The sequence below is a fragment of the Gallinula chloropus genome, assembly GCF_964237585.1.
Source record: "Gallinula chloropus genome assembly, chromosome: 15".
NCBI lineage: Eukaryota > Metazoa > Chordata > Aves > Gruiformes > Rallidae > Gallinula > Gallinula chloropus.
The window spans coordinates 6,283,571-6,306,395 of record NC_140100.1 but is presented as its reverse complement, the minus strand read 5'-3'; the positions used below and the strand labels follow the sequence as shown (position 1 = coordinate 6,306,395).

At 42.5% G+C, this 22,825-nt stretch overlaps 1 protein-coding gene across 3 annotated transcripts in view; it reads right to left on the bottom strand.

The window, feature by feature from the left end:
- Positions 1-1,521: 1,521 nt before the first annotated feature.
- Positions 1,522-22,825, bottom strand: part of SMURF1 (SMAD specific E3 ubiquitin protein ligase 1) — a 42,365-nt gene continuing 21,061 nt past the window's right edge. Inside the window, exons 2-18 of one of the 3 annotated variants that reach the window (XM_084271143.1) lie at positions 17,009-17,047; positions 16,240-16,348; positions 15,504-15,637; positions 15,320-15,385; positions 14,388-14,463; positions 13,783-14,021; positions 12,850-12,971; positions 10,535-10,713; positions 9,072-9,276; positions 8,807-8,910; positions 7,509-7,623; positions 6,425-6,603; positions 5,480-5,617; positions 4,941-5,061; positions 3,316-3,517; positions 2,409-2,493; positions 1,522-1,656 (exon numbers count right to left, since the gene is read on the bottom strand). In XM_084271143.1, coding sequence (XP_084127269.1) covers positions 1,557-1,656; positions 2,409-2,493; positions 3,316-3,517; positions 4,941-5,061; positions 5,480-5,617; positions 6,425-6,603; positions 7,509-7,623; positions 8,807-8,910; positions 9,072-9,276; positions 10,535-10,713; positions 12,850-12,971; positions 13,783-14,021; positions 14,388-14,463; positions 15,320-15,385; positions 15,504-15,637; positions 16,240-16,348; positions 17,009-17,047 — 2,213 coding nt within the window. In that variant the 3' untranslated portion in view covers positions 1,522-1,556. The remainder of the gene's footprint in view (positions 1,657-2,408; positions 2,494-3,315; positions 3,518-4,940; positions 5,062-5,479; positions 5,618-6,424; positions 6,604-7,508; positions 7,624-8,806; positions 8,911-9,071; positions 9,277-10,534; positions 10,714-12,849; positions 12,972-13,782; positions 14,022-14,387; positions 14,464-15,319; positions 15,386-15,503; positions 15,638-16,239; positions 16,349-17,008; positions 17,048-22,825) is intronic. The other 2 variants (XM_084271145.1, XM_084271144.1) reach the window with 2 other exon arrangements.

Genomic DNA, 22,825 nt, shown 5'->3' with positions numbered 1-22,825 from the left:
CAAGTGTCTACTTTCTGTCCTATCACAGTTTAAAGCTATTATCAAAGTCAATTAAAAAAAGACAAAATAGAAGTATTCCAGTAGACATCTCCTAAGAACGATCTCTCACCCACAGCTGAATTTCAACGCACTATTCCATGAACATAACATCCGTTAAATGGTTCAGTAATGAATCTCTCTAAAAAATCAGGCTTGCCAAAGAGAAACAGATCCTATGCAGGCAAGTCTGCTTCACTTACGTTTAGACATGTTTGATAGATAACCGGGTCGTTCTGAAGCTGTGTTACGTGTTAAAATACTGTCTCATCCTGGTGTGCAAACTGGAACAAAATGTTAGTGACTCAGGTATTTGATTTGCTTTTGTTTCCCCTGGGAAGTCGTTTTAGCAACGTGTTAGAGAACAAACCTTTTAATATTAGTTTCAGATATTTGAAAAAAAAGTAATAATATAAATAGCCTTATATGGCTCTCTGGAGAAATTCTGATCCCTACAGAACTGAAGTGATAAATTCTTCCAATAGCTTTCCGTAACATTTAGAGTGTACTCACTATATGGTTACCCTTCTTTTACCTCAACCTCTCCTGAGGCTGTAAGCTTCACAACAGAGGTACACTCTGGTAACTTGCTTTCAGCCATTTCCCTGTGACCCTCAGAATCTGAGACACACAAACACATCTCAGGTAAGACAGTGGCACAGAGATCATAGCTTTGGGATCAACTGGATTTTTATCCTCTGTCTCCTCCTCACAAGGCTTCTCTGCAAGGTACTTACATTTGAACAAATTATGGAAAGTAATTCTGCAGGAGAAAATAATTGGTTTCTGTGTGCAAAACAATTAGATTTCAGCCAGGACAACCAAAAAGAAATCACACAATACCAGTTAAAGCTGTCCCAGATTCCTTCACTTTTTCTCTAGGTGAGCCACAGCTTCTACTGGGAGCTTCCTGCTAAGGCAGAACTGGGATTTCTTCACGTTTCAGTTAAATGTTCATATGGAGGTATTTTCTGCTAGAAGTTTCCTTTTTTACTCAGGTGTTTAAAATGTGCAATGCAAACTCTAGTGCCAGTCAGACACTCTGCACCCGCCGGACTCCACAAAGGCTCAAACTTGATTTAAGACAAACTAACCAGGTACACCTACCAGTTGCAAGTCCTCAGCAAATTAAGCTCATTCTTAATTGCAGTTTGATTCTCCTATTAAAAAAAAAAAAACCCACAGGTCACTGACCCTATCACAATATGTGTTACAAATCTAGCAGAATATCCTGTGTAACCAAAGCCAAATGCTGAACTTGGCTGCATTTCGTTTTACGGGGGATGGAAGAAGAGGGAAGGGGTTATTGTAACAAAGGGGAGAAAAGAAGAGTTGGAAACCACCAACAAAAGCCCCTACCCCCACCCTCATCCACCAGCGGCGGAAGGGAAACAGCCCCATCTCTAAGTTGTCTAGAGTTCCGATGCTTCAGACAGCTTAGCAGGAAGTTCACAGCAAGCTTCTTCTAGCTTTTGATTTGGTGGTCCATGAGCTAGCATCTGTTTCCTTTGGTTGCTTTTTCACTCCACAGCAAACCCACATGTCTCTTCCACAGCTGTCAACAGCTTCTCATAAAGCTTCTCGTATGACTCGTAAGGCGGAATGTCAATCCGGTTAAAGCTGGAGGTAACAGAACAACACAGTGCAGCATATGAATCTAGTACAGCTATAAAAATTAATCTCATATAGCTATTAACAAAATAATCTAGATCAGCTATGGACAACTAGAATTTGTAAAGAAAAATAATAAAGAAAAATCAAAGAAAGCCTCATCCCCCTCAGCAGGCAAAGGAGACGAGGTAAAACCATTCTGCACAGCTCAACAGGATGGTGTTTGGGAGGAGGCAGCAGGTGGCAGGTGCAGGAGACTCACAAATAAAGCAACACATGAGGCAGGCCCACTCCCTGCTCTGCTGGCAGAGCCACACTGAGAGATGATTTCCTGTCTCTGGCAGGGTGAGACCTCTGTTCGAGCCCTCCGTCCTGTGCCTGTACTGTACCAAAACCTACTTGTCGTACACAAACTAGTCTATTCGGTGTAACCCTGGATGAGGACTCATCACTGTGTCATTTCTCAGTGAATACTTGTGCTGAACATGTAGAAATAAACTGTACAAACATCTCACTGTCCAGAATAATCAACTCTGGGATAGACAGAAACTGCAGACAGCACAGAAGGCAAATCAAGCTGTAAGAGAAGCTGATTATCTTGCTGACTGCAGAGCCCAGGTATTTCCAAGCTAGCAGAACACACTTTTGAGTCATCTCTGCCTATCACACGGTTAATCCATACCCCAGACAAGCAGAGGTGACTCCTTTAAACCAATACAAAGGGAAAGCAAGAAGTGACATGCAGAATGTTTTCCTCTTACCAAGTGTGGGCTTTTGGAAGGTTGTCCGTGTTTGCATCTATTAAATGGATGGTAAACAGTCTGGGTCCTGCAGCGCCTGTAGAACCTTACAGACAGACATTCTAGTTAATGCACTTCAACAAAACATCATTGAGGCACACAGATTCTGCTGCTTATAAAGAGGGAAGACAGAAAATTACAGTTCCAGCTGCAAACTATGTCAGAGTTAAATCTGTGGATCAGATTTGCAGCTGATGGAGGGATGGCAGACATGCCAGGGCTCTTCAAGACACTGAATTTGCAGACTAGCATGTTGGAAAGCTGGTAAATTTTATATTAGCCAAGTTGCACCTTCAAAACTGGGAAGGAGTAAGTGCAAGAAGGTTTTCCTTGTAAAATATAAACGTTCATTGTCATTTTGAGCATCAGTTTGTTGCCACCCAACAGATGGAGTGTTACCAGGAGAATCACAACAGTCCAGGACACTGTCACCTTTCTCTGATGAAAAAAAATTTGCCATTTTAAGGAACTTGCTTAAATCTAATGGCTTGCTGCCAAAAATTGAAGGGAATACAATTTTCACATGAAAAAGTCGTTCATTCAGCTCCATAATCATTTGCATGCTTGTACACAATGATTTTAACATCAGTCCCCAGAGTTGCAGGGGACTGACCAGCTAGTATTGACACCAATTGCTGTGCTACATGATGAGAGATTTATAAGCTTCCATCACTATCAGAAATGGCTGAAGTGTTCTCCATCAGCAGAGCCGCTGACGAATGAAAATCTGCTCTGGGGATCTAAATTTTCTAAGTGCTCGAGTTCTCCAGTGAAACACTGATATTTCACCAGGGGGTTAGTAAACACCACAGGACTTTTTTATCTCCCACCTCCCACCCCAGATTAACTCGGCCTCCACATCAGTCACCTTGTAAAGCCTTGAAACCTTGAAGCGGGACACGTGTGGAGCCCGTCACGAACTGCAGCAGCCTTGCCCTTCTTTCTTCATCAAATGTTTCCACCGCTTGCCAGAACCACTTCACAATATTGCTATCTGCCATGCAGTGCTTTAGACGCGTGTTTGACTTCCAGTCATTCAGGTCTATCTTATCCAGGCCTCCTATGATGAGCTGTGAAAGGATTAGAAAAAAAACCCTTCAGTGCTGAGAGTTGTTTCAGGTTTGCAGCTATAAAAACACCCATCCAGCTATTTCATGAAGCCAGCATTCTTCAGGCGCTCGAACCACCTTTCTGATGCGTGGTAACGCTCCAAAACAGTTTACAACAGGCAGTAAATCTCTCCAGTTAACTGCAAGGAAACTGAAGCCAAGGAGCACGCTTACCAGAACTAGAATTTTCATGAGAAAACAGAGTCAAAGGCCCATTCAAAACCTGCTTGTAAAAAATAAATCCTATCCTACCCAAAAAGGAGAGCCTATCTTTATGACTTGGAAGAAGGTGTGCCATCTACTATGCTATGCATCACTGTCCCAATACCAGCCATGGCAGAACCCTGCCCAGTTTATGGTAACATCCTGGTTGTTTTCTTGTTCCAAAACCCCCAACAAACTACAGAAACTTTTCCTTTTGTTTTCTGATGCCCTCTGTGAGAAGCTCTGACACAGACCAGACATATTATTTGAATCTCTTTTTCAGATGACAGTAGGTTGCAAAATACCCTCGGAAGGAAGTCACTGCTGGCCGTGAATCTAACCACCTCCCACCACCTCCCCTGGCAACCACAAATAAACGGCACAGAGAAAATTTCACTGCTCAAAACAAAACACACATTGTGTTTTAAATCTCCCATGATGTTTCCTATTGAGGGTCACGTTTCTGAGAGCTGCCATTTAGCAGCTGCCTTTCTGTGCCACCAAGACAGCACCCACTTGCATGCATTAGCATTACTAGGACAGTTGTGACTGTTCTGATGCAGGCAGTATTGAAATATTTAATGGATTTTTAATCTGCCTTTTCAAGCAGCTAGCCAACAGAGCACAGTAACTTCATGGGATTAATCAGTATGCACACGACTAGCACAAAGTGAGGGCTTCCAATACCACAAGTGATCTGTATTCCACAGGTTGCAAAAGCTGCTACAACAGGAATCATTTTAAGGAATTATTCTGCACCCCAGGATTAAATGAGAAGACCAATTAATTTCTTTTTTGTATGTTCCACACACTTTTTTTAGTCCCTGAATGCCAGGCCCTACGTGTGTGCAGGAACAGCCACGTATGAAGGCAGTCACCAAGGGGTAGATACATGTCAGGTCTTGCCAGCAATTCCTCAGGCTTGCAGCTCTCCCCCTGCCCAGACCACCTGCTTTGAGCATTACTCCTTGCTTAGACAACAAGCTGTATTTGTCTTTCCCTGTTAACCCAAAGAATGTCTAGAACAAACCAGAAAGGGTTTGGTTAAACAAATCTACATGCTTCTGGTATTGCAATAGGGTTTGTGGCTTTTTTAATATATATATATATATTAATATCAATGCTTGATTGAGGATCAGGCAAATTACAAAACAATATTCCATGTGGATAAAACATATACCTCAAGTTCCTTCTGGTCAAAAGGCTTAAGGAGATGTTGAGGAATAAGTTCATTAAAACCTTTCTGCAGAGCCAGGAACTGTGCCTCTATTCCTCTCATAAATCGCCAGTTTACATACAACCTGGGGGCGTGAGAAAGAAAAAGTCAGGGATGATGAGCTAGACAGGACTGGGCTTTTTGCTAGACAGGACTGGGCTTTGAGCTAGACAGGACTGGGCTTTGTAGAGCGCGGCTGGAAAATGCTCATTTTCCAGAGGAACTGGTTTCAATGCACACATTCTGTATTATGGAAGAAGTCCAGATCAGTTCCTTTTTCCATCAACAATTTATTACTGCATCATCAAGAGAAAAAGCAAACTACAATTCACAGCTTCATCTTCCCAGGTCTTACAACATGGCATTGAATAAAAAATGCTCTAGTCATTTATGACTGAGGTATTTTCCCCCAAATACTTATTTCCTTTGATTAAATATATACATAATTAAACTGCTACTTTCTTTCCACTATATTTGCAGAATAGACTTTTGTTCCACAATACCTGACATATTCTTTCTTGTTCTCTTCTGTCACTGGAATATTCCTGCCATTTGGTTTGAGCTCATGCTGTAAAATCCTCCCAAAAGCGTTGTGTTCCACACAAAAGGTGTGGTCCAGAACTGGGGTGATATCGTTCTCTCTGGCAATGGAGAGACAGAGGGAAAACCTTTATTTGACTTGATTTTTGGTATCTTGATAAATCCCAGTGCTGATGCTGACAGTTTGTTCTGTGAACACTTGGTCTTCTGGTAACTAGCTGGTAACTATCCACTGGCATTTCACACCTCTAGAGGAATATTATCCCAATCACCAATTTCAGTATGGTTTAACGAATAGCTCCACCAGATGTGAGGCTGTTCTAATTCTAGCAGCAGCCAGGACAATGAAGAACTAATTAAACCCTATATACACACAGAAAGAGAGTAATAAACTGATCTGCTGTCATGTATCAAGCAGGGGAGAGATCACGTAACTTTAAATACAACTCAGAAGAGTATTTAGGGGAAACAAAAGTCGTGATAATGCAAAGTGGTGCTGAGAGTCCCAAGGCTACACTGAACACTGGATTTTGTTCTGAACTGTAATTGTACAGAAGCCCAAATTACTTTCCATTTTAATCACAGTTGGTTTTGTTTTGAACAAGGCTGTACTTCCCCTCAGAACTCCGTTCTGAGTTTGGGCTCTGATATTCTACCATCCCCACACAACGTTTAACGATGTTAATACCCTCTTCACTGCAGGCGACCTAACACAGAGCCTGCAGTGAGAACTCTTCCTCAAGTACCTTGGCCTTTCTGTCACAGAAACAGCAGCTTAATTATTTTGTACAGATGCCCCCCACTACAGGATCCCTGCACATGGTTTCTGTAAAGCATTGTTTCTCTACTACCACCAGAGCCTGCCCCAGCCTCTCTACAGCGAGGCAACCGGTAAGTACAGTACTTACAGGATCCAGACTAAACTTTTGTGTAACTCTGGGTCAACAGATTCCAGATCAGAAAGCTGAATGGGCTTCCCCAAAAGCTGTTTGTAAAAGGGAACTGTGAAACCCCCGTTGATATAGTGTCCATGGAACACAGCCAAACCCATTATCCGACCAACGAAATGGAAATAAGACAAATGGTCCTACAGGGAGAGAGGAGAGACAAGTCAGGGAGCAGGAAGACACTGACATCTTGTGGTTGTGTCTGCGGCGTCGGTCCCACACAGTGAAAGTCATCTGGGCAAGAGAGGCACCATTCTTCCTCATAACATAACCAGAACAGGAGCATTTAACGATTAAATGCCTCCAACAGGTCTCTGTGCGTTGCCTGACTAATAAATTGGACATAACTCCTCTAGCTCTCTCAAAGGGCAAAACTCCTGGAAAGAAAATCACCATTAAACCCCTCAGAATCCAAGATACAACCATTCCAACCAAGTTAATTTAGTCCTTAATCATAAAAATATTCATGTCACTTATAAACTGATGTTTGAAAACTGAGGAGCAATCCTACAGGTGAGATGCTGCCAATCTCTCCCCCAGCTTACAGGGGAGATGTCAGGAAATTTCACGTCAGGAAAAATCCCCCCCCAACTGCTGCTCCTTCCAGGGTCTGCATCAATACAAATCCTCTGGGAAGGGAAAAAGCAAGCAGAGCAGCTTGCTGAGGAAGGGCAGGCAAGGCACACAGGTCGCTGCAGTGATGGGGTGAACACTGCTTAGGCTGCAAAGCTGTTTACACAAGCGCCGCATTCACAGGGGAGGTGGATTTCACCCACGTGTATCTTCTCAGAATCACTGTGCACCCCAGTGACTACAGAGGAGTCTCAAAGGAATCAGATCCTTATGAAAAGATACCTCCTCTCTCATGTTTTTAGTTTGTGAACAAACCCTCTCTGTTTCATACTTTATCAACATCAGACTCCTTAACACATTCTTATTCAGCTTCACCCTTCAGTTCACACTCCTGTTGTGGAAGAACAGCTAGAACAAGAACCACAGAGGACAGCTGTTAAAGTAGGTATGTCACTCAGAAATTCATGCTTACAGGATTGATAGAAGAGTCTGGATTAATTTGCAGCGTGTAAATATTATCTGTGGAGTACTGGAAGAGTCCATAATAGGGATTCAACATTTCATGGCACAGTAAATACAACCATTCTCTGGGGGAGAAAAAGAAAAGAAGTATTTTAGAAGGGTGCAACTTCCACTTAAGTTTCAGACAACATAATTACGGTGAATCATCAAACTAGTCATCACTTATGAAATGCTTATTTCAACATGGGATCACCTTGCACTGCCCCCCATGTGCTGGCCAAAAAGGTGTGCTTAAAAAACTACAAAGTGTCTTACTCCACTCACAGGCAAACTTGTTTTAGTTTGGAAGTACTGAAGGATTAACATCAATTAGAGAAACTCCAGCAAGCTGTTATGAAATGCCATTATACTCCTCACCTGTTCCTGAACACTATCAGAGACACGCTTAAACAAGTAAGAGTCTGAACAAGACCTGCTCCCAAAACAGCCTGGCTTTGTACTGAGTTCAGATATTTGGAGAGTGAGAAATCAGCCCCTCTGCAGGGGGACATACAAAAAAAAATTCCAGGACATACAATCCCCTCCAGAACTTCAGATCTGATGTGACCCACAAGGAGTTATTATTTTTAAGAGGGAGGAAAGTCTTCTCTAGAATTTTAGCCTCTGTTTAGGATTAGCTCGTTGCCACTCCTGCTCTGACAGATCAGAGGACTCTCCTGAATGTGGCTGAGATATACAAAGAACCCCTACCATCTTGCAATCCATTCACTGGAAATCAGAGAGGGGTATTTAACAAAACCTTTACTGCAATTTGGACTTTACTTCAGCGTCTATATCTTTCTTCAAAGACTTCCCCATCTGAGCTGATCACACTTTCCCACTTAGGGAACTGGAGGCTGTTGCTGGGATCAGCACTTTCTTCAGTAAGATCAATAGCCTGCCCTAAACAAGGCTCTGAGCTCGCTGGGAAACGCTGACGAGAACAGAGCACCTATGGGGAGAAGGGGGAACAGAAACACCTCAGTCTGGTGCTAATTCCAGTAACGTTCCCAAACACAACACACACCAGGTCATTCAGAGTGAGCCTTGACACCAGGAGGGCTGTGGGACAACTGTCACATCACATCCTTCCACTTTCCAACCTACCAACCTACAACCACAACCTATAAACCAGATCACAACCAACTCACACATAACATTAACAGGTAATTTTAAAGGGAATGACATTAACAGGTAATTTTAAAGAGATGGGCCACTTTAAGGACAGTGTTACAGTTAAAAGGTGGCAGATGAACTCCCAAATCTCACCTTGCTACTCCTCCATAATCCAGGCCTTCCTCTCCTCGAAATTTCACCATCAGCCTCTTTTTTAAGTCCTTTGGCCGCATCTTCATGATCTGACGGTAGGATTCCTGCATGTGTATTTGTGCAGTTAGACTTTTCATTTCCTTCCTCTAATTAAGTCTTCTAGGATGCACTACTGTCATGCACAGATTGTCACTCAAGTACAGAAGAGCACTTTTACCTAGCTATTGAGTCACAAAGGTGCTAACAGTAGTACCAACTCACATACCTCAAATATTTCCTCTCTGGATACTTCAATGCGACAGTGACCAGCCTGTGGTTGCTGGAGAGAGAGCTCATGTCTAAGAACTTTCAACTTCTGTACCAAGTCTCTTTCATATCTCTGTGCAGGCAACTCCTCACCATCTTCTAGTGAGCCCTCATTCGGAGCTGGCAGAGGTTGCTGGCTGGGCTCTTTTAGCTGGCATTGATGGCTTTAAAAGAAAAGCGACTCATTCTAGTAGCATAACAACAACAGATACGTGAAACAATGATGGAAGAGCTGATTCTCTAAAAGGAACCCAGAGTAAAATGGATATTCATCTGGGTAAGTTCTATAGCATCCCTATCCTATGCTCAGGGCTGTGAGGAACACAGGTATTTACATTCAAGAGTTCTGGCATTTTTCAGCTCAGTTTTTATACAGCAATATATTGTGGAAGCTGCAGAGCATGGTCACTGAATGCTGACTGAGCAGTAATTAAAAAGTTTGTGTGGTATCTGTCCCATATGGAAACAACTTTCAAGAGTATGATACAAAGAGACACCCCTAATGGAACAAAGAGCAGCTTTATAAATGGAACCATCTCACAGCTGCAATGAATTTCATTCCAGTCCCACGCTGAGGATTCTTGACACAGTAAAATTACTGCACCTATGGTTATTCACAGAGAAAGAAGTACTTGTTCCATATAGTTGCAGCTTCACACATTCATCTATCCTTATCTGTCGGTGCTTTATTTGGGTTGTGGAGCAAGGGGTTTTTTTTAGATACAGAGATTCCCCAGCTGGCCTCGAGCACAGACAGCTCAGATCCGGCACGAAGTCTGATCTTGGACACAAGCAGCACCATGCTGCTGCTCTCAGGGTCAGTTCTCTAGCAGTTTGGCTGTCTTTGCACGATGCAGACCTTGAGCTTATTATATCCTGCTAAACCCAAGCTGGCTGCACACAGCACCAGGCAACCAGACTCCAGCTGGCTTTATATTCCTGTCTGTCTGGAGCAAAAGGGAGCAGGAAGCCAGCTTGGGTCTAGCACAGAGCTAGAACTGCAAAGCCAGACAGGCACGAGCTGACCAGTGTGGGACTGCCTGGCAGAGCCTCTGCCCCACACACCAGCATTCCCAGAACTGCACATTTGCTCCAGCACAGCTTGGTGCAATTTTGTCAAACCAGCTTAAAGAGATCAGTGTTGTGCTGAAGTAAGCAAGCCCTCTCTTAAACCTGAGGACTTAAAAGCACAGTAAAAATATTTGTAAGAGTCTCTGTCTCTGCAAAAAGCTCTGATAAAACCATCACTGAGAACCAGTGCTTGCACCCTGACTAGAGCTGTGGTTGTATCTGCTCCCCAATACTGTTACCATGCAGTTTTTCAGCCCCTCATGACTCCCAGGCTATAGCTGAAACTGGACAAAAATAAAAGGTTTAAGAATCCAAACTTGAGACAAATTATTTATCAGGTCAGGTTCTTACTTCATGATGTGATGTAGTCGTGGGTCTGTGAATTGTGTGGTCCTGTTGTTATGATCTACAAAATATATTCTTCCTGAAACTGTACTTCTGACTTCCCAGCCCGGGGGCAGAGGTCCTAGTTCATCACAATTCACACTGTTAAGGTCTCTGAGGAGAAAAGCAAATAAAAAGTTAGAGCACTGCTGAAGAGAAGACAGATTAAATTCAGGGGAGAGGGGGAAAGGAATTCAGTGGCCAGTGGTTCCAGGCTGTGAAAGTCTTTGGAAGGACAGAACAGTGATTTCATGCTGTCTTGTTAGAACCCTCAGTCTACACAGTGCAGCGCCCTATGTACAGAGAGGGGTAAACTCAGCAAAACATCTTCTGCCTTTGAGAGGCTTTGAAGGTAATAAATCCATACTGCTCAGAAGTAACTTCAATGTGCAACATCATTTAGGCCACGACAGTGCTTCTGAGGGCTGGAAGGGAAGGATTTCTTCATAGCAAAAATTTCACACACCATTTTCCATTAACACTGACATGATCCACATCCAGCAAACAGAACAATTCAGCAAAAGCCTCTGCACCAACCACTGTCTCCAAAGACCCAGTAAGTTAAGAGGCTAAAGCAGCCAAATAGCAAAATCACCTAAAAACTCCCTAATCTCCTCTTTAATTAGACATGGTTAGAATCCTAACTATGTGATTTATAAATCATTGGGAGTGAGGCTTTACCAACACATTCCTGCCTTTCATCCTGGATCAATTCTGGGGATCATTCTAAGTGCTGCTAAAGGTAGTCACTCACTTTCAGGTAGTGTTTGAAATCAATACATAGGATGTAGCTGCACCTAGAAAATTGAACACCTAATAGAGGAAACCACTAAGAGTGGTAAGAAACGGAAGGAGGGAAACCTGAGGATTATTTTTAGACAGAAAAGCTGTTGTTAAAAAAAGTATTCCCTAGAGAACTGGCATGGATTCTCCTATTACCCAGGGTGGAAGGCACCACTCTATGTATTTCCTTACCTCAACTGCACAACATTGGTGAGGGTGAATAAACCAAGAGGTTTTAGAAAAGGTAGAAACACTTTGTACACCAAAGGCTTCGTTAGTGAGTGTAAGGCAGCAGGGAGTGCACAGGGAGACAGACAAGCCTTTGTAAGGCTCCTTAAAGAAGATTATGGTTGTAACCATTTGTTTCAATCAGCTATGCATCTGAAAGTACTTTAGAGATCTGATTACACCGAGTTTTAACCTACATCGGTGCAAAATGCCAAGGTTAGGTTTTGGTAGTAAGAAAACCACCTTTAACTAAAATGAGTGACCCGTGTCTCACAAGACACTGCTGTGTCCACTTAGACCTGGCTCTCAGATGTGCTGAGAAGCAGCAATGCTTTGAGTAGGCCAACCAGCATCACTTGAAGAAGAGAAAAGGCTTTGGGCACACAAGCCTGACATGAGGGAATGATCAGTGTCATTTCTTCTTCCAAAGATACAGCTAATCTAACATCTGCTATTTTCTCCCTCTCTCTCAACTTTATTTTTCATATCCTCCCATATACTGTGGCTTTATCAACACTTTTGCCTACACTACTTCATATCATTTTTCTAATATCCTGTATCCCATTCATGTCTTATCCAGTCAGCACGGCAGCTGGAGAGTTATAAACGTGTTTCACTCTTCAATCTGGTGTGCAGGTGGTCCAGGGAAACAGCCCAGATTCAGAGCTCCTCAGTCACAGTCAAAAAGACCTGGATTAACTGCAGGTTAATGTTTAAAGAGGCTTTACCAAACTAATCACGTGGAGGATTCAGATTTTCTAGCTGCAAATCATTGGTCTAAAGCATAAAACCATCCCCAACACCACCTCAGGTTTAAAGATGACAAGTAATCTCTGCTTCAGTTATAGGCAAGTGAGTGCTATTCCAGGAAAAGCTACAAGTTCAATAATTGAGGAACAATGGCTGTAAGTAGGCATTTCTTTCCCCTTCAATTTGCAGTCCAAACTGTTTTTATACCAAAAGAAATTGAAAATTAGCTAAGATTCAGAAACACATAGCTTCACCAAAAAAACAAAGTCACACTGACATTTTAGGAAGGATCTGTCAAATAGAGTTCTTGCAGGATTATGTTTTTTTCCTGCCTTTTGTTTCACACAATTCACAAGTGGAGAATTAGTTCTTTCAAAAAGAGCAATCCTTAACATTTGGTGAATAGGTAACTAGAAAGATCCAAAATTATTCCTTTGCTCATAGCTCTCCCTTTAAATTTAGACAGTCTATTTCATAGATTTTTGCTCTCAAGGATTCAGCTTACTGCCACCCAGACACACACATAAAAACCCTGAGTTTGTAACTATAAATACATACCTTGGTATCCTAGGGTCGTGCCACGTGCTGACTCCAGTCTGTGTGTGCAAAAAATAAACCTGTCCCTGTACCGTTGTTCTTTGTTCTATGAAACAGGAAGAAAGATTGTTCTTGATTACAAATCTGAAAACACCAGAACAGGCAGTTTGTTCAAAGCTGTTCAAAGTATGTCATCGTTCTGTCAGAGCCAGGAGAAAGTACTTGAGCCATCCTGCCAGATCTCTTGCAGCATGGACTGATTTCTCTTTAAACACCAGCTTTCAAATTTACTTGACTAGACATTTCGGTGCTCCTTTTGGAACTCACAAATCCATGCACCAGTATGTTTTAGTCTGTATATTTATTTTTAGCTTTTGAGCCAACCCAAACCCCCAAACTGGATTTCTTTACTCCTAGATTTGGTGTGCTCTTTTCCGAGATTTCAATTCGCCTTAATCTCATCCTCCCTAATCTTCTCTACTACTGGCTTCTTTGTTGCTTTCGTATTTTCCTGATCTTTTCTCAAATGTGGGCTCAAACCTACACGACATGCCAAGAGGGAAGGAAAAAAATAGCATTACTGCTCCAGTTTAAAGAGCTCTTTACATTTGTTCTCCCTAGATACACAGCCAAGATTAGCAGTGAATTTTCTGTAACAGCATCATACAACAACCTCATGTTTAATTTACCATCGAGCCCTCAGTGTATCCTGGCATAGCCAACTGCTAATTAGCCAGCCTCAAACTCCCATCTGCACTGCTTAGTTCCTTTTCCAAAATGCAGTCCATTAGATGCACATGGATGCTGCGTGCTCTAACAGGTAAACCACATCTATATATTCAAGCAAGAGATTTTTTTCTCTGAAGCCTTTTGAAGAAAAGAATTAATTCAACTTGATAGTTCTGGAAAGCTCTTACCATAGCCTTCTGGTAGGTCAGGCGACTGGTGACCGTGGGGTCTGTTCTGAGGGGTCTGTACATGACCTCTGACTTCAGGAGTCCGAAGCCGCTGTGCCTGGAGCCTCTGATCTTGACTGGGGGACTCTACGAAGCGACAGTTGCCTCCGCCAGCAGCCCCTGTAGTGTCTGTATATGGTGCTGGTTCTTCCATGAAGCAGCTCAGGGGCCTCCCTGGTCCAGAGTCTTCATAAACCGTTCTGAAAATGGGGAAACTTCAAGAGTTTCCATCACAAGAGAAGTGAATGCAGAAATAACTATTGTTCTCTCTCCCTCTCCATTACTTCAAGTCCTACAACTTTTAACCAAAGACACACCACTTTCTTAATGTTTTTATTCCCCAAATTTCTCATGGAAGTGCCAGAAGCACCAGTAACAAAAAATATGAAGTTCTACACAGTTTAGCTGCACACTTACTTGAAGAAAATAAGCTATAACCTTACAACTTGACACATACTCCCAGACAATATATTAGTCACACCGATATTACATATTTCTAGTGTTGATTGCATTCTTTCCACACATAAACTAGCTTTCTAATTCAGTGTAAAGAAAACAATACTTACCCTTCATTCTCCAAAAGCCCTCTACAGTCTACTACAGAACCTCCTGTGCCTATTCTGTCCCGTGTCTGTAAACTGACTGAAATTGAAAAAACAAACAACAAACACAAGTAAATAACAGAAGAATAACTATTTGCTTAAAAGCAGCAGAAAGCTAAAGAACCCATATTTATACAGGGTAAAATATTAAGGAAAACTGTATCCTACATGGGAGAACACCACTTACCAAAACTCCTTCTACAACCCTGAAACACCACTGTTTTTATAAAAAGGAAGAAAAGAAACCAGAGGCATCACCCCCTCAAAACTTAAGCTGAGTCTGTTTCTGCAAATATCAAAGCTGGCCGGGTTCTACACCTGTGTTTCAGGAGGATCCAGAAGAGTAAGCTGGGAAGAAATGACTCGCCACTAGATGTCATCATCAGTGAGAATTTGGGGGTTGCCAATGATATTTAGGTATCAATGAAAAAGCTGGGGTTGGGAGCGGACAGAAAACGGGGTAAACTGGGGCTAGTACTGCCTGGGTGGGATCTGGAAATGGGTTATGTGAGTCAAAGGGATTAAAACAGCAATGTGCAGAATTTCCTTTAACTCCTCCAGATCCTGTTTCCCATGTAAGAGTCTCTCTGCCTGTCACGTTGGTCCAAATGCAATCAGCTTCACAGCAACATTTACCCTTCCAGAGCTGCATCAGAAACCTTGTTGGATGCATTCCCTCTTCTTAATATTGTTTCCCATTATCAACTGAGAGCAAACAAACTCCTTCACAGGAGCACAATGAAAATGTCCAGGTTAGGTAATTTAATCCCATTAAAGTCAGAAGAAACAACACAGAAAGGCACAGAAACAATAATGACCACAGGTTTCTTTTTTAATACAACATTTGTCTGTGTATTTACCCAAGGTGGTGGGAGTTTAGCTGAGGTGATTCTTACCCACTATTTGGCCTCGTACAGCATCGGTATCTGTGGGATTGAGTTTGCATAGATCCAAACGCTGGTCTGCAAATGAGAGTTGGAAAGATCAACAAAACACTGGAGCAGGTGAGGAAATACTATTCACTACTCAGATACAAAGCACCGAGGGCTCCTGATTGCATCAGGTAGGAATTGCTCTTACATCCAGTATCTTTTAGCCTGCTGATGGCATTGGAGAGGAGTCGGACACACCCCAGGAAGCCAGCTCCCTGTTTCTTGTGGATTTTTTTATGATTCCATACGCTGATGGTTATGGAATCTGTCTTCCCAACATATCTAGAAAAATGCAGATCAGAAGAGTAATTTTAGAAAGAGCAATCTCTCTATGCTTCATCTGGTACAAATTCTGACACATTTTAGTTCATTGGTCATGCTATTTTATTATAAATACAGAAGTGCTTAAGCCCCAAATGGTGTTATTAATGAATTACTGCACTACAATTTGACACAGCACGTTAAACTGATATTGCTGCAGCATGAATTTAACTACAGCCAGCCTCATCCAAACCCAGGCAACAAGCTGATCAATGTACAAAACTTTAAGAACTATGTTTCCAATCATTTAAAGAAAATAAATCACTACAATGAGGAGAATTTTTGGTAAAAGCTGGACTGCCCTGCTGCAACAGAGCTTATCCTGAACAGTTGTGGAGTGTACCTGGCACACAAGTATTTCCAAGTCCAAACACCTAAAAGCCAAGTACCATTCCTTTATTAGCAGGTTGATTTCTTGTTAGAATAAATCAGTCATCCTCAGCAAACAAGACTCTTCTCACAAACACACATGGATGCTGCCGTGCCAACCCCTTGCATACTGTTTACTAGATAAATCCCTGGAGTTTTTGGATTTTTTACTTCTGACTTTACAAATAACTCACAGATCGTAATGCTGGTTCCATTTGGGGTCCAATGTGTTCTTCACAGTGTCAGTTGAATGGCACTGACCCGACCCATCAACAACGATTTTTGCGAATGGGTCAGGAAGTCCTGTGGAAGGGAAAAGGTGCTAATATTAGACAGAGTACTTGTTGGTTTGTTTCTTCCAAGATAATGTTATCATAAGGTCCTGCTTGTTCCCCCCCTTAAGAAAGGAAAGTTGGCACGATCCTAAAACTATTTAAGTAAATCCTAAATAGAGAACTGAGTTCCTGAACAGATGATGTTCCTCTGCCATACAGATTGATATCAGCCATAAATTGTGAAAGTTTTTAGAAAACAAAAGGTTAAGCACTGTTAAATTAAACAGGCTTAACTGACCCATGCACACCAATTAGGCAGGCACTTTGATTGAGTCCATAACTCAGTATTGAGCCAGGAGCACTGGGATACTTCACTCGCACCCCTGGCATGATTTACAGTAGAGCTGGCTGAGATGGGTGCTCCTGGTACCCTGCACAGAACTGTAGGCAACCACCTGCTTGTGGTCTCACCAGCCAGACTTCCAACCAGGACTGCAAAGCCCTTGGTATTTCCAAGCCTGGAGTCTGCATGATCTAAATATAATGCAGGGTAACGTGTACTCACGTAGTAACACAATGTTACTACAGAAGGAATGATTTACATAGATGAGCCACGACAGTAAGGGGCAATCTAAGCAGAAATCTCATTAATCAAGAGCAAAACAGTTATAAATTAGGCCATACTCACTGAAGAAATCTTTCTTTGCAAGATTCTTGGCACATAATACTGCAAAACAAAATATCAGATAAAGAAATCTTAAAACCACTTTAAAAAAAAAAAAAAGGCAGATTTCCTGCAATCATACCAGCTACAATACTATTTGTTTGTAACTCAAAAAACCACCCAAATATTGGATGCAAGCATTGTTTTCTTTATCTGTGACTGGAACATATATTTAAAGGGAAAAATTAATCCTTTGCTTTTGTTCCAGTGTTACAGAAGAGTCAATGAACGTTCCTTTGCATTAAAACCTCCTTGTTCTCTATACTGTGTGCTTCCACAGACACCAAGCCAGAAGGTTGTGATGCTGTTTCAGAACCTGCCCACTTTACAGCGAGGGCTGAACTGTTTCTGAACCCAGAACAGTTCTGGGACTGGGGGAGGAGACCTCTACGTCCCATCAAACCCGGTGCAGACTCTTTGCACACAGAGGGTACGTGGTACATGGTAAAGCACAACACAGGAGGGATGCTGTGACAGTGTAAGCAGTCTGCAAATACACAAAGGTTTTGTGGTAAGTGTGATAGGACCTCACTCAGCAGAAAAAAAAACCTACAGTAAAAAGAAATGGCATCGATACATTTTCTTTTGAAAGGGCCACAAATGAGACATCATTTTCCCCTCTCCAATTCTACCAAATAGCACAGTAGTTTAAGCAAAAATTAGATCAGGAAACTCACATCAATCTCCATTTCTACTAGTCTATTGCCAGCTACAAACCTAATTTTGCTTTTCAATAAGAACTCTCAGTACGATCTCAGCAATCCAAGTTGTTCAGTATCCATTAAACTCTTCTAACAGGCCAGGAAAAATAGCTACAGAGCCAAAGATGAAAATATTAGAGCTCTAACTTATCTAAACCTAGGATCCAAGAGAGGGGGATAACGAAGAGAGACCTGCCTATTTGAGGGAGCCTCTTTCCCCACCCAGTTCTGATCTTTCAGCAGGAGAAGAAAGCTCAGAAAATACCCAAACAACCATTCCCCCAGCACAGACCTGTCCTCATCTCTACCCCACCTTGCTCCTGACTTACAGTTCAGGGCATTTACACACCTTAACTCTATACTAAGGAACATGAAGACACATAGCAGCAGAAATATGGGACCAAATAATTTTGTTTTAAATACTTCTAGATCTACAGAGCAACATCCCCCCACAGACCACAGCCTGCAGAATGAAAACCACCTCACACATCAAGCACACAGACCAAAGCCCTCTGCTATTTAACCCAGATGTTCATAGAAAAAACCCCATACAAATCCTCCATCTTAGCAATAATTAAAGCAGCAACACCAGGAAACTATTTTTAGAATGGATTAAAGCTTATTTCTTGCACTGGTCAACTGCAGAATCAGAAAAAGCTTCTCCTGTATTTATTTTTTTTTAAAGAACTGACCAGAAAAAGAGGAGCCTGCAGGACTACAGGAATTCTGTGTGAAACAAAACAGGATTACAGAATGTCCAGCTGCTGTTCTATGGAAGCAGGAGGGAGCAACCTTTCATTTCCTCTTCCTCTCGTGAGTTCTTCAGAGGAAAAACAGGGAATAAGTACAGGTAAAATCAGAACTTGTGTGCTCCAGTACCAGCCAAAAGGAATTTTAACACTCTTGGGAGTGGTGGGGCTTTGCTTGCTTTCTTTTTATTTTTAAATTAAATAATGCATTTTACTTCCTCATCCCTAATTTTAAGAATCCATTACTGAGCTGGAAAAGTATGCCATACACAACTACCTGCTTAGAGCATGACTGTATAATTATTACCTTTATTCTGTATTTCAGGTGTGCTTTCTAGAGCTCACTAGCAGTGGGAGTTTCTAAAGCTGGTACCAAAGAATCACATTTTTTTTTCATTTAACTCCTTTCCCTCTGCCACAGGCTTTCAGTCTGCAGCCGAGGAGCAGGGCTGCCAATTTTCCAGTTGCAGCCTGTGAAACCCTCAATTTTAGGTCGCAAAAATCATTACTCTTCCTTGTAAGAAAAACATTGGCACAACAGCTAATAGCTGAAATAAACCTTTATGGAGCAATCTCTAGAATCAGGCTGCCGGAGATGGACCATTGGCTCTAGTCCACCGTTTGCATATTAAACCCACTAGAGCAAAAACTATTTTCAAGTGCTCTATCACTTAAAAGCCATAGACTTCTGAATTCCAGTAAAGAACCAGGTGACAAAGGTCAGCAACGGGAGACTTGGACACAAAACCATGCCAGTGGTAGAGCAGACAGCCCCTCCCTGCTCTGCAAAGCTGGGTACACGCCAGATTGCCACCTTAAATTCTTTGCCTCCCAACAGGACCCCAGCAAGACTGCTAAGCAGGACCTGCCCGCTGCTACCCTGAGCCCCAAACACACGAACTTGGGTACATGTAGCTACAAAGGCTTAAGAAGTTATTAATTTTATCCCTGCATCAGAAGCAGTGCAGGAGAATGGATGGATCCTTATCTGCAAAGCAGGCGCCCGAGACGCGCTTCGCACAAGCTTTGCACAAACCCCATCTCTCCCTACTTTCCAAAGAGCTTTTTCTTTTGGTTTTTCTTTTAAACAAGAAAGGTTTAGGGCTTGTCAGCAGGAGCAATCTCCCTGCCTTCCTTGCAACGTTACAGAAGGTACTAATTCTCTCTTGCGCATTTACATTCTGCCTTCTCCAAGTCAACAGACTTGTTTCGGCTTGACACAGTGTTTGTTTATACTCCGCTCTGGATTGCTGCACAGCACACCAAAGAACTATTATTTTTTCCCCCTTTTTTAATACAACACATTGCAAACAGCACTGAAACAATGTCTTTACACCTAGATTATAATATTTATAAAGGGATGGGAATGTTTTTTTTAGGTACTCGGCGTTATTGAGATAATTTCAAAGGCTGAATTAGCCAGCTAGGTAAAGTACTAGTGTGAAAGCATATTTGGCAGGAGGTGAAGAAAGGACGAGCCTTATACAAAGTCAGAATTCACCCTGGGGATGTCTTTGATGCAGATGTAACTTGAGCGAGTTGAGCGGTTCCTCTGCCAGTCCCCGGCTGTCCACCCTGTGCTTCCAAAGCAGCAATGAATCATCTGCTGCTGTGGTTCAGGAGGTGCCGCAGGAGCCAACTACAGACGGGTGTAGTAAGGGAAGCACAGAGTGGCACCGATGTCTGAACAGCCCAGCCGAGAATTGCATCAGAAAGCTGCTGCTTCATCACCCAGACACCTATCTCTGCGGCAAGGCGAGCAGTTCAGAGAGGAGGCAGAGAAAAGGCAGCCCGGGTGAGGAACCATTTCAAACATCCCCAAGTAAACAGACCCAGCATGCAAAATCAAAGCCTTTGTGTGCAAGCTCCTGCCGAATTGTCAGAGCTCAAAGGCTGGCTGCTGGGCTGCAGGAGAGCCCGCACATCGCCGTCTGCATCAACACCCGACTGATTGCCATGTAGCATAACCCAGCTCACAGCACTCTGCTACGATGCTACAACCATTTTCAGCTCCACTGTGCTAAGATACTACAGCTGTTTTCAGCTGCACGGTGTAAAAAGTAGGTAGTTGGGTTTTGGGACCCATGGGGAAAAAAAAAAAAGGAGGAAAAAAAAAAAAGGTAAGTGATGAAAATATTTGGTAGGTCCCAGCCTGCACCAATGCAAAACAGCAGGGAAATCTGCACCAGGGACTGTGCTCATGCACTTTGCAAGTTAAATGGCAAGAGCCTCCTTGCTCAAATTAAGGACTTTTACACCTGGACAGGATCTGAGGTAACGATGGCCTTCAATTTAGTACTCAAGTTAATTCTGAGGACGAGACAAACCAGCAGCAGGTCCATGTCTTCCTTAGGAAAGGGTAAGGCAGGTCATGCTGAACGATGCTGGCAAACACACCTCTCAGCCATCTTCGGCCTCCCCTTTGATATCCCAGGTTAATCATTTGTGCTTGTACAAACAGGCAGCTGGATTCCAGGATACATTCGTTTTACTTTCTGACAGAAGGCAAACACAGGCCAGCAGGCTGATGACGTAGAAAGGACTTTACTTAATATTTACTTCTGTGTAGACCATCTTTAATCATAGAGATATGCAGCATAATCATTAAAAGCATCACAGGTTGGTTGGTTTGTTTTAAGATATAAGCAAAAGAAGCAAAGAACAATGAGACTTTGGTGGAGAATAAAGATCTTGACATAAAATGAAGCTAAAGTTACTGTAATACATAGAAAAATATAAAAGGCTGCAAAGCAGGTCAACTTTGATGCATTTGAGTAATGGAAAAGTGTGCTAATGATTCGAAGTCGGTGTAGCTTTTGACTTGTGAAAATGACAACCCATGTGGGAGGTGAAGGCTGTAGGACAGGACAGCCCTTCACATGCACTGCTGGCTTATGGGCTGGTTTCCACAGCAAAGACACTGCCAGTCTGAAAAAAACAGTCTTCAGAAGGCTGCATGGCAAAGATAATGTGCTCAAAGTGTAAAAAAGCCTCCAACTCCACCCCCCCCAACCAAACATCAGCTATTGACCACATGCTGCTCTAACGCCTGAGAGCACCAGGGTCTGCAATTAAAGTCTCTGCTGAATCTGGTCTGTGAAATCACAGCTCGTCCAAACGGTTCAGTGTATTTTGTGGAAAATACTCTGAATACCACGAGCCAGCCCTTCTGACCTGCCTTCAGGAACAACTCTGCTCACTGTCCCTATCCTCTGCACAGAACTTTAAATGAGACTTCACTGCAGATAAATGTCTGGGTTTATTTCTCCTACCAGGCAACCCGTGAAGGTTTTAAGTGTTCTTTTTTTGTTGGTTTGGTATTTTTTTTTCTCTAAGGGTGGCAATCATTTATGCTTGGTAGGGTACAAGAGAAAGAGTTTAATGGGAAAGGAAAGATGGCTAAAGGCACCAAGTGTGTAAAAATGCAGTTTTTTTCCAGCTAGCCACATCAGTGAACTGAAATATACCACTTTATTCACAAACTGGAGTTTAAATTGTTACCACAAAGGCCAAGGTTTCTATTCTAGTCCTTTTTTTGTTTGCTTTAGGAATACTTTTGGTCCGTCCTTCCGTCTGCTCGAGACTGAAATGCATAAATCCAGGGAGTTCTCAGTAACCGAATCCGAATCGCCGCAGCACCGAGCATGCAGAGAGAGATAAACAAAACCCCAGCCTTCCGTTACATTTGCCAAAGAAACCAATTAGCTGTACAGCACTAATTTTACACAGACGTGTACATCGAGTCGCCTTCACTAATGATCTCAGCATCGTGGTGCCAACGAGATTTCCAATCCGACACAGAAGCCTACCACAACCCCCCCCCGAGACCCTTCAAACTTCAGGACCAGTATGTACACCGTGCCCTGACCCTGGAAGGCTGCCTGATCGCCTGCTGAAACAGACCTTGACTACCAGATTAAAGCAGCGCTTCATTAAAACCCCTCAATTCTCAAAGAGTTGCTAGATTTGATACACGAAGCCCTTTTGTGTAGGCTGCAGTAAAAATCAAAGCCTCTTCTCAAGGCATGCTTTCCTCGTGGGTTGGAACTTGGCTTCGTGCAGCCAGTTGCAAACACTAGACAACTTTGAAGAGACCTTCAAAAAACCACACACCCAGAAAAAGCCATTTTTATTAGTCCATTAACATGTCATTAAAGTATCTACTTAACCAGGAATCAGAATTCCCTCCTACCTAAGCAGAACTGGAGTCAGTCCTTGTCATGCAAACAATACCAAGCTGACAAAACAGAAGAGTTTCATCTCCAGGATTCTTAAGAATTATTCTGATTGAAAAATCCTCCTGGGCACTGACCAACAGTGAATCTTCATAT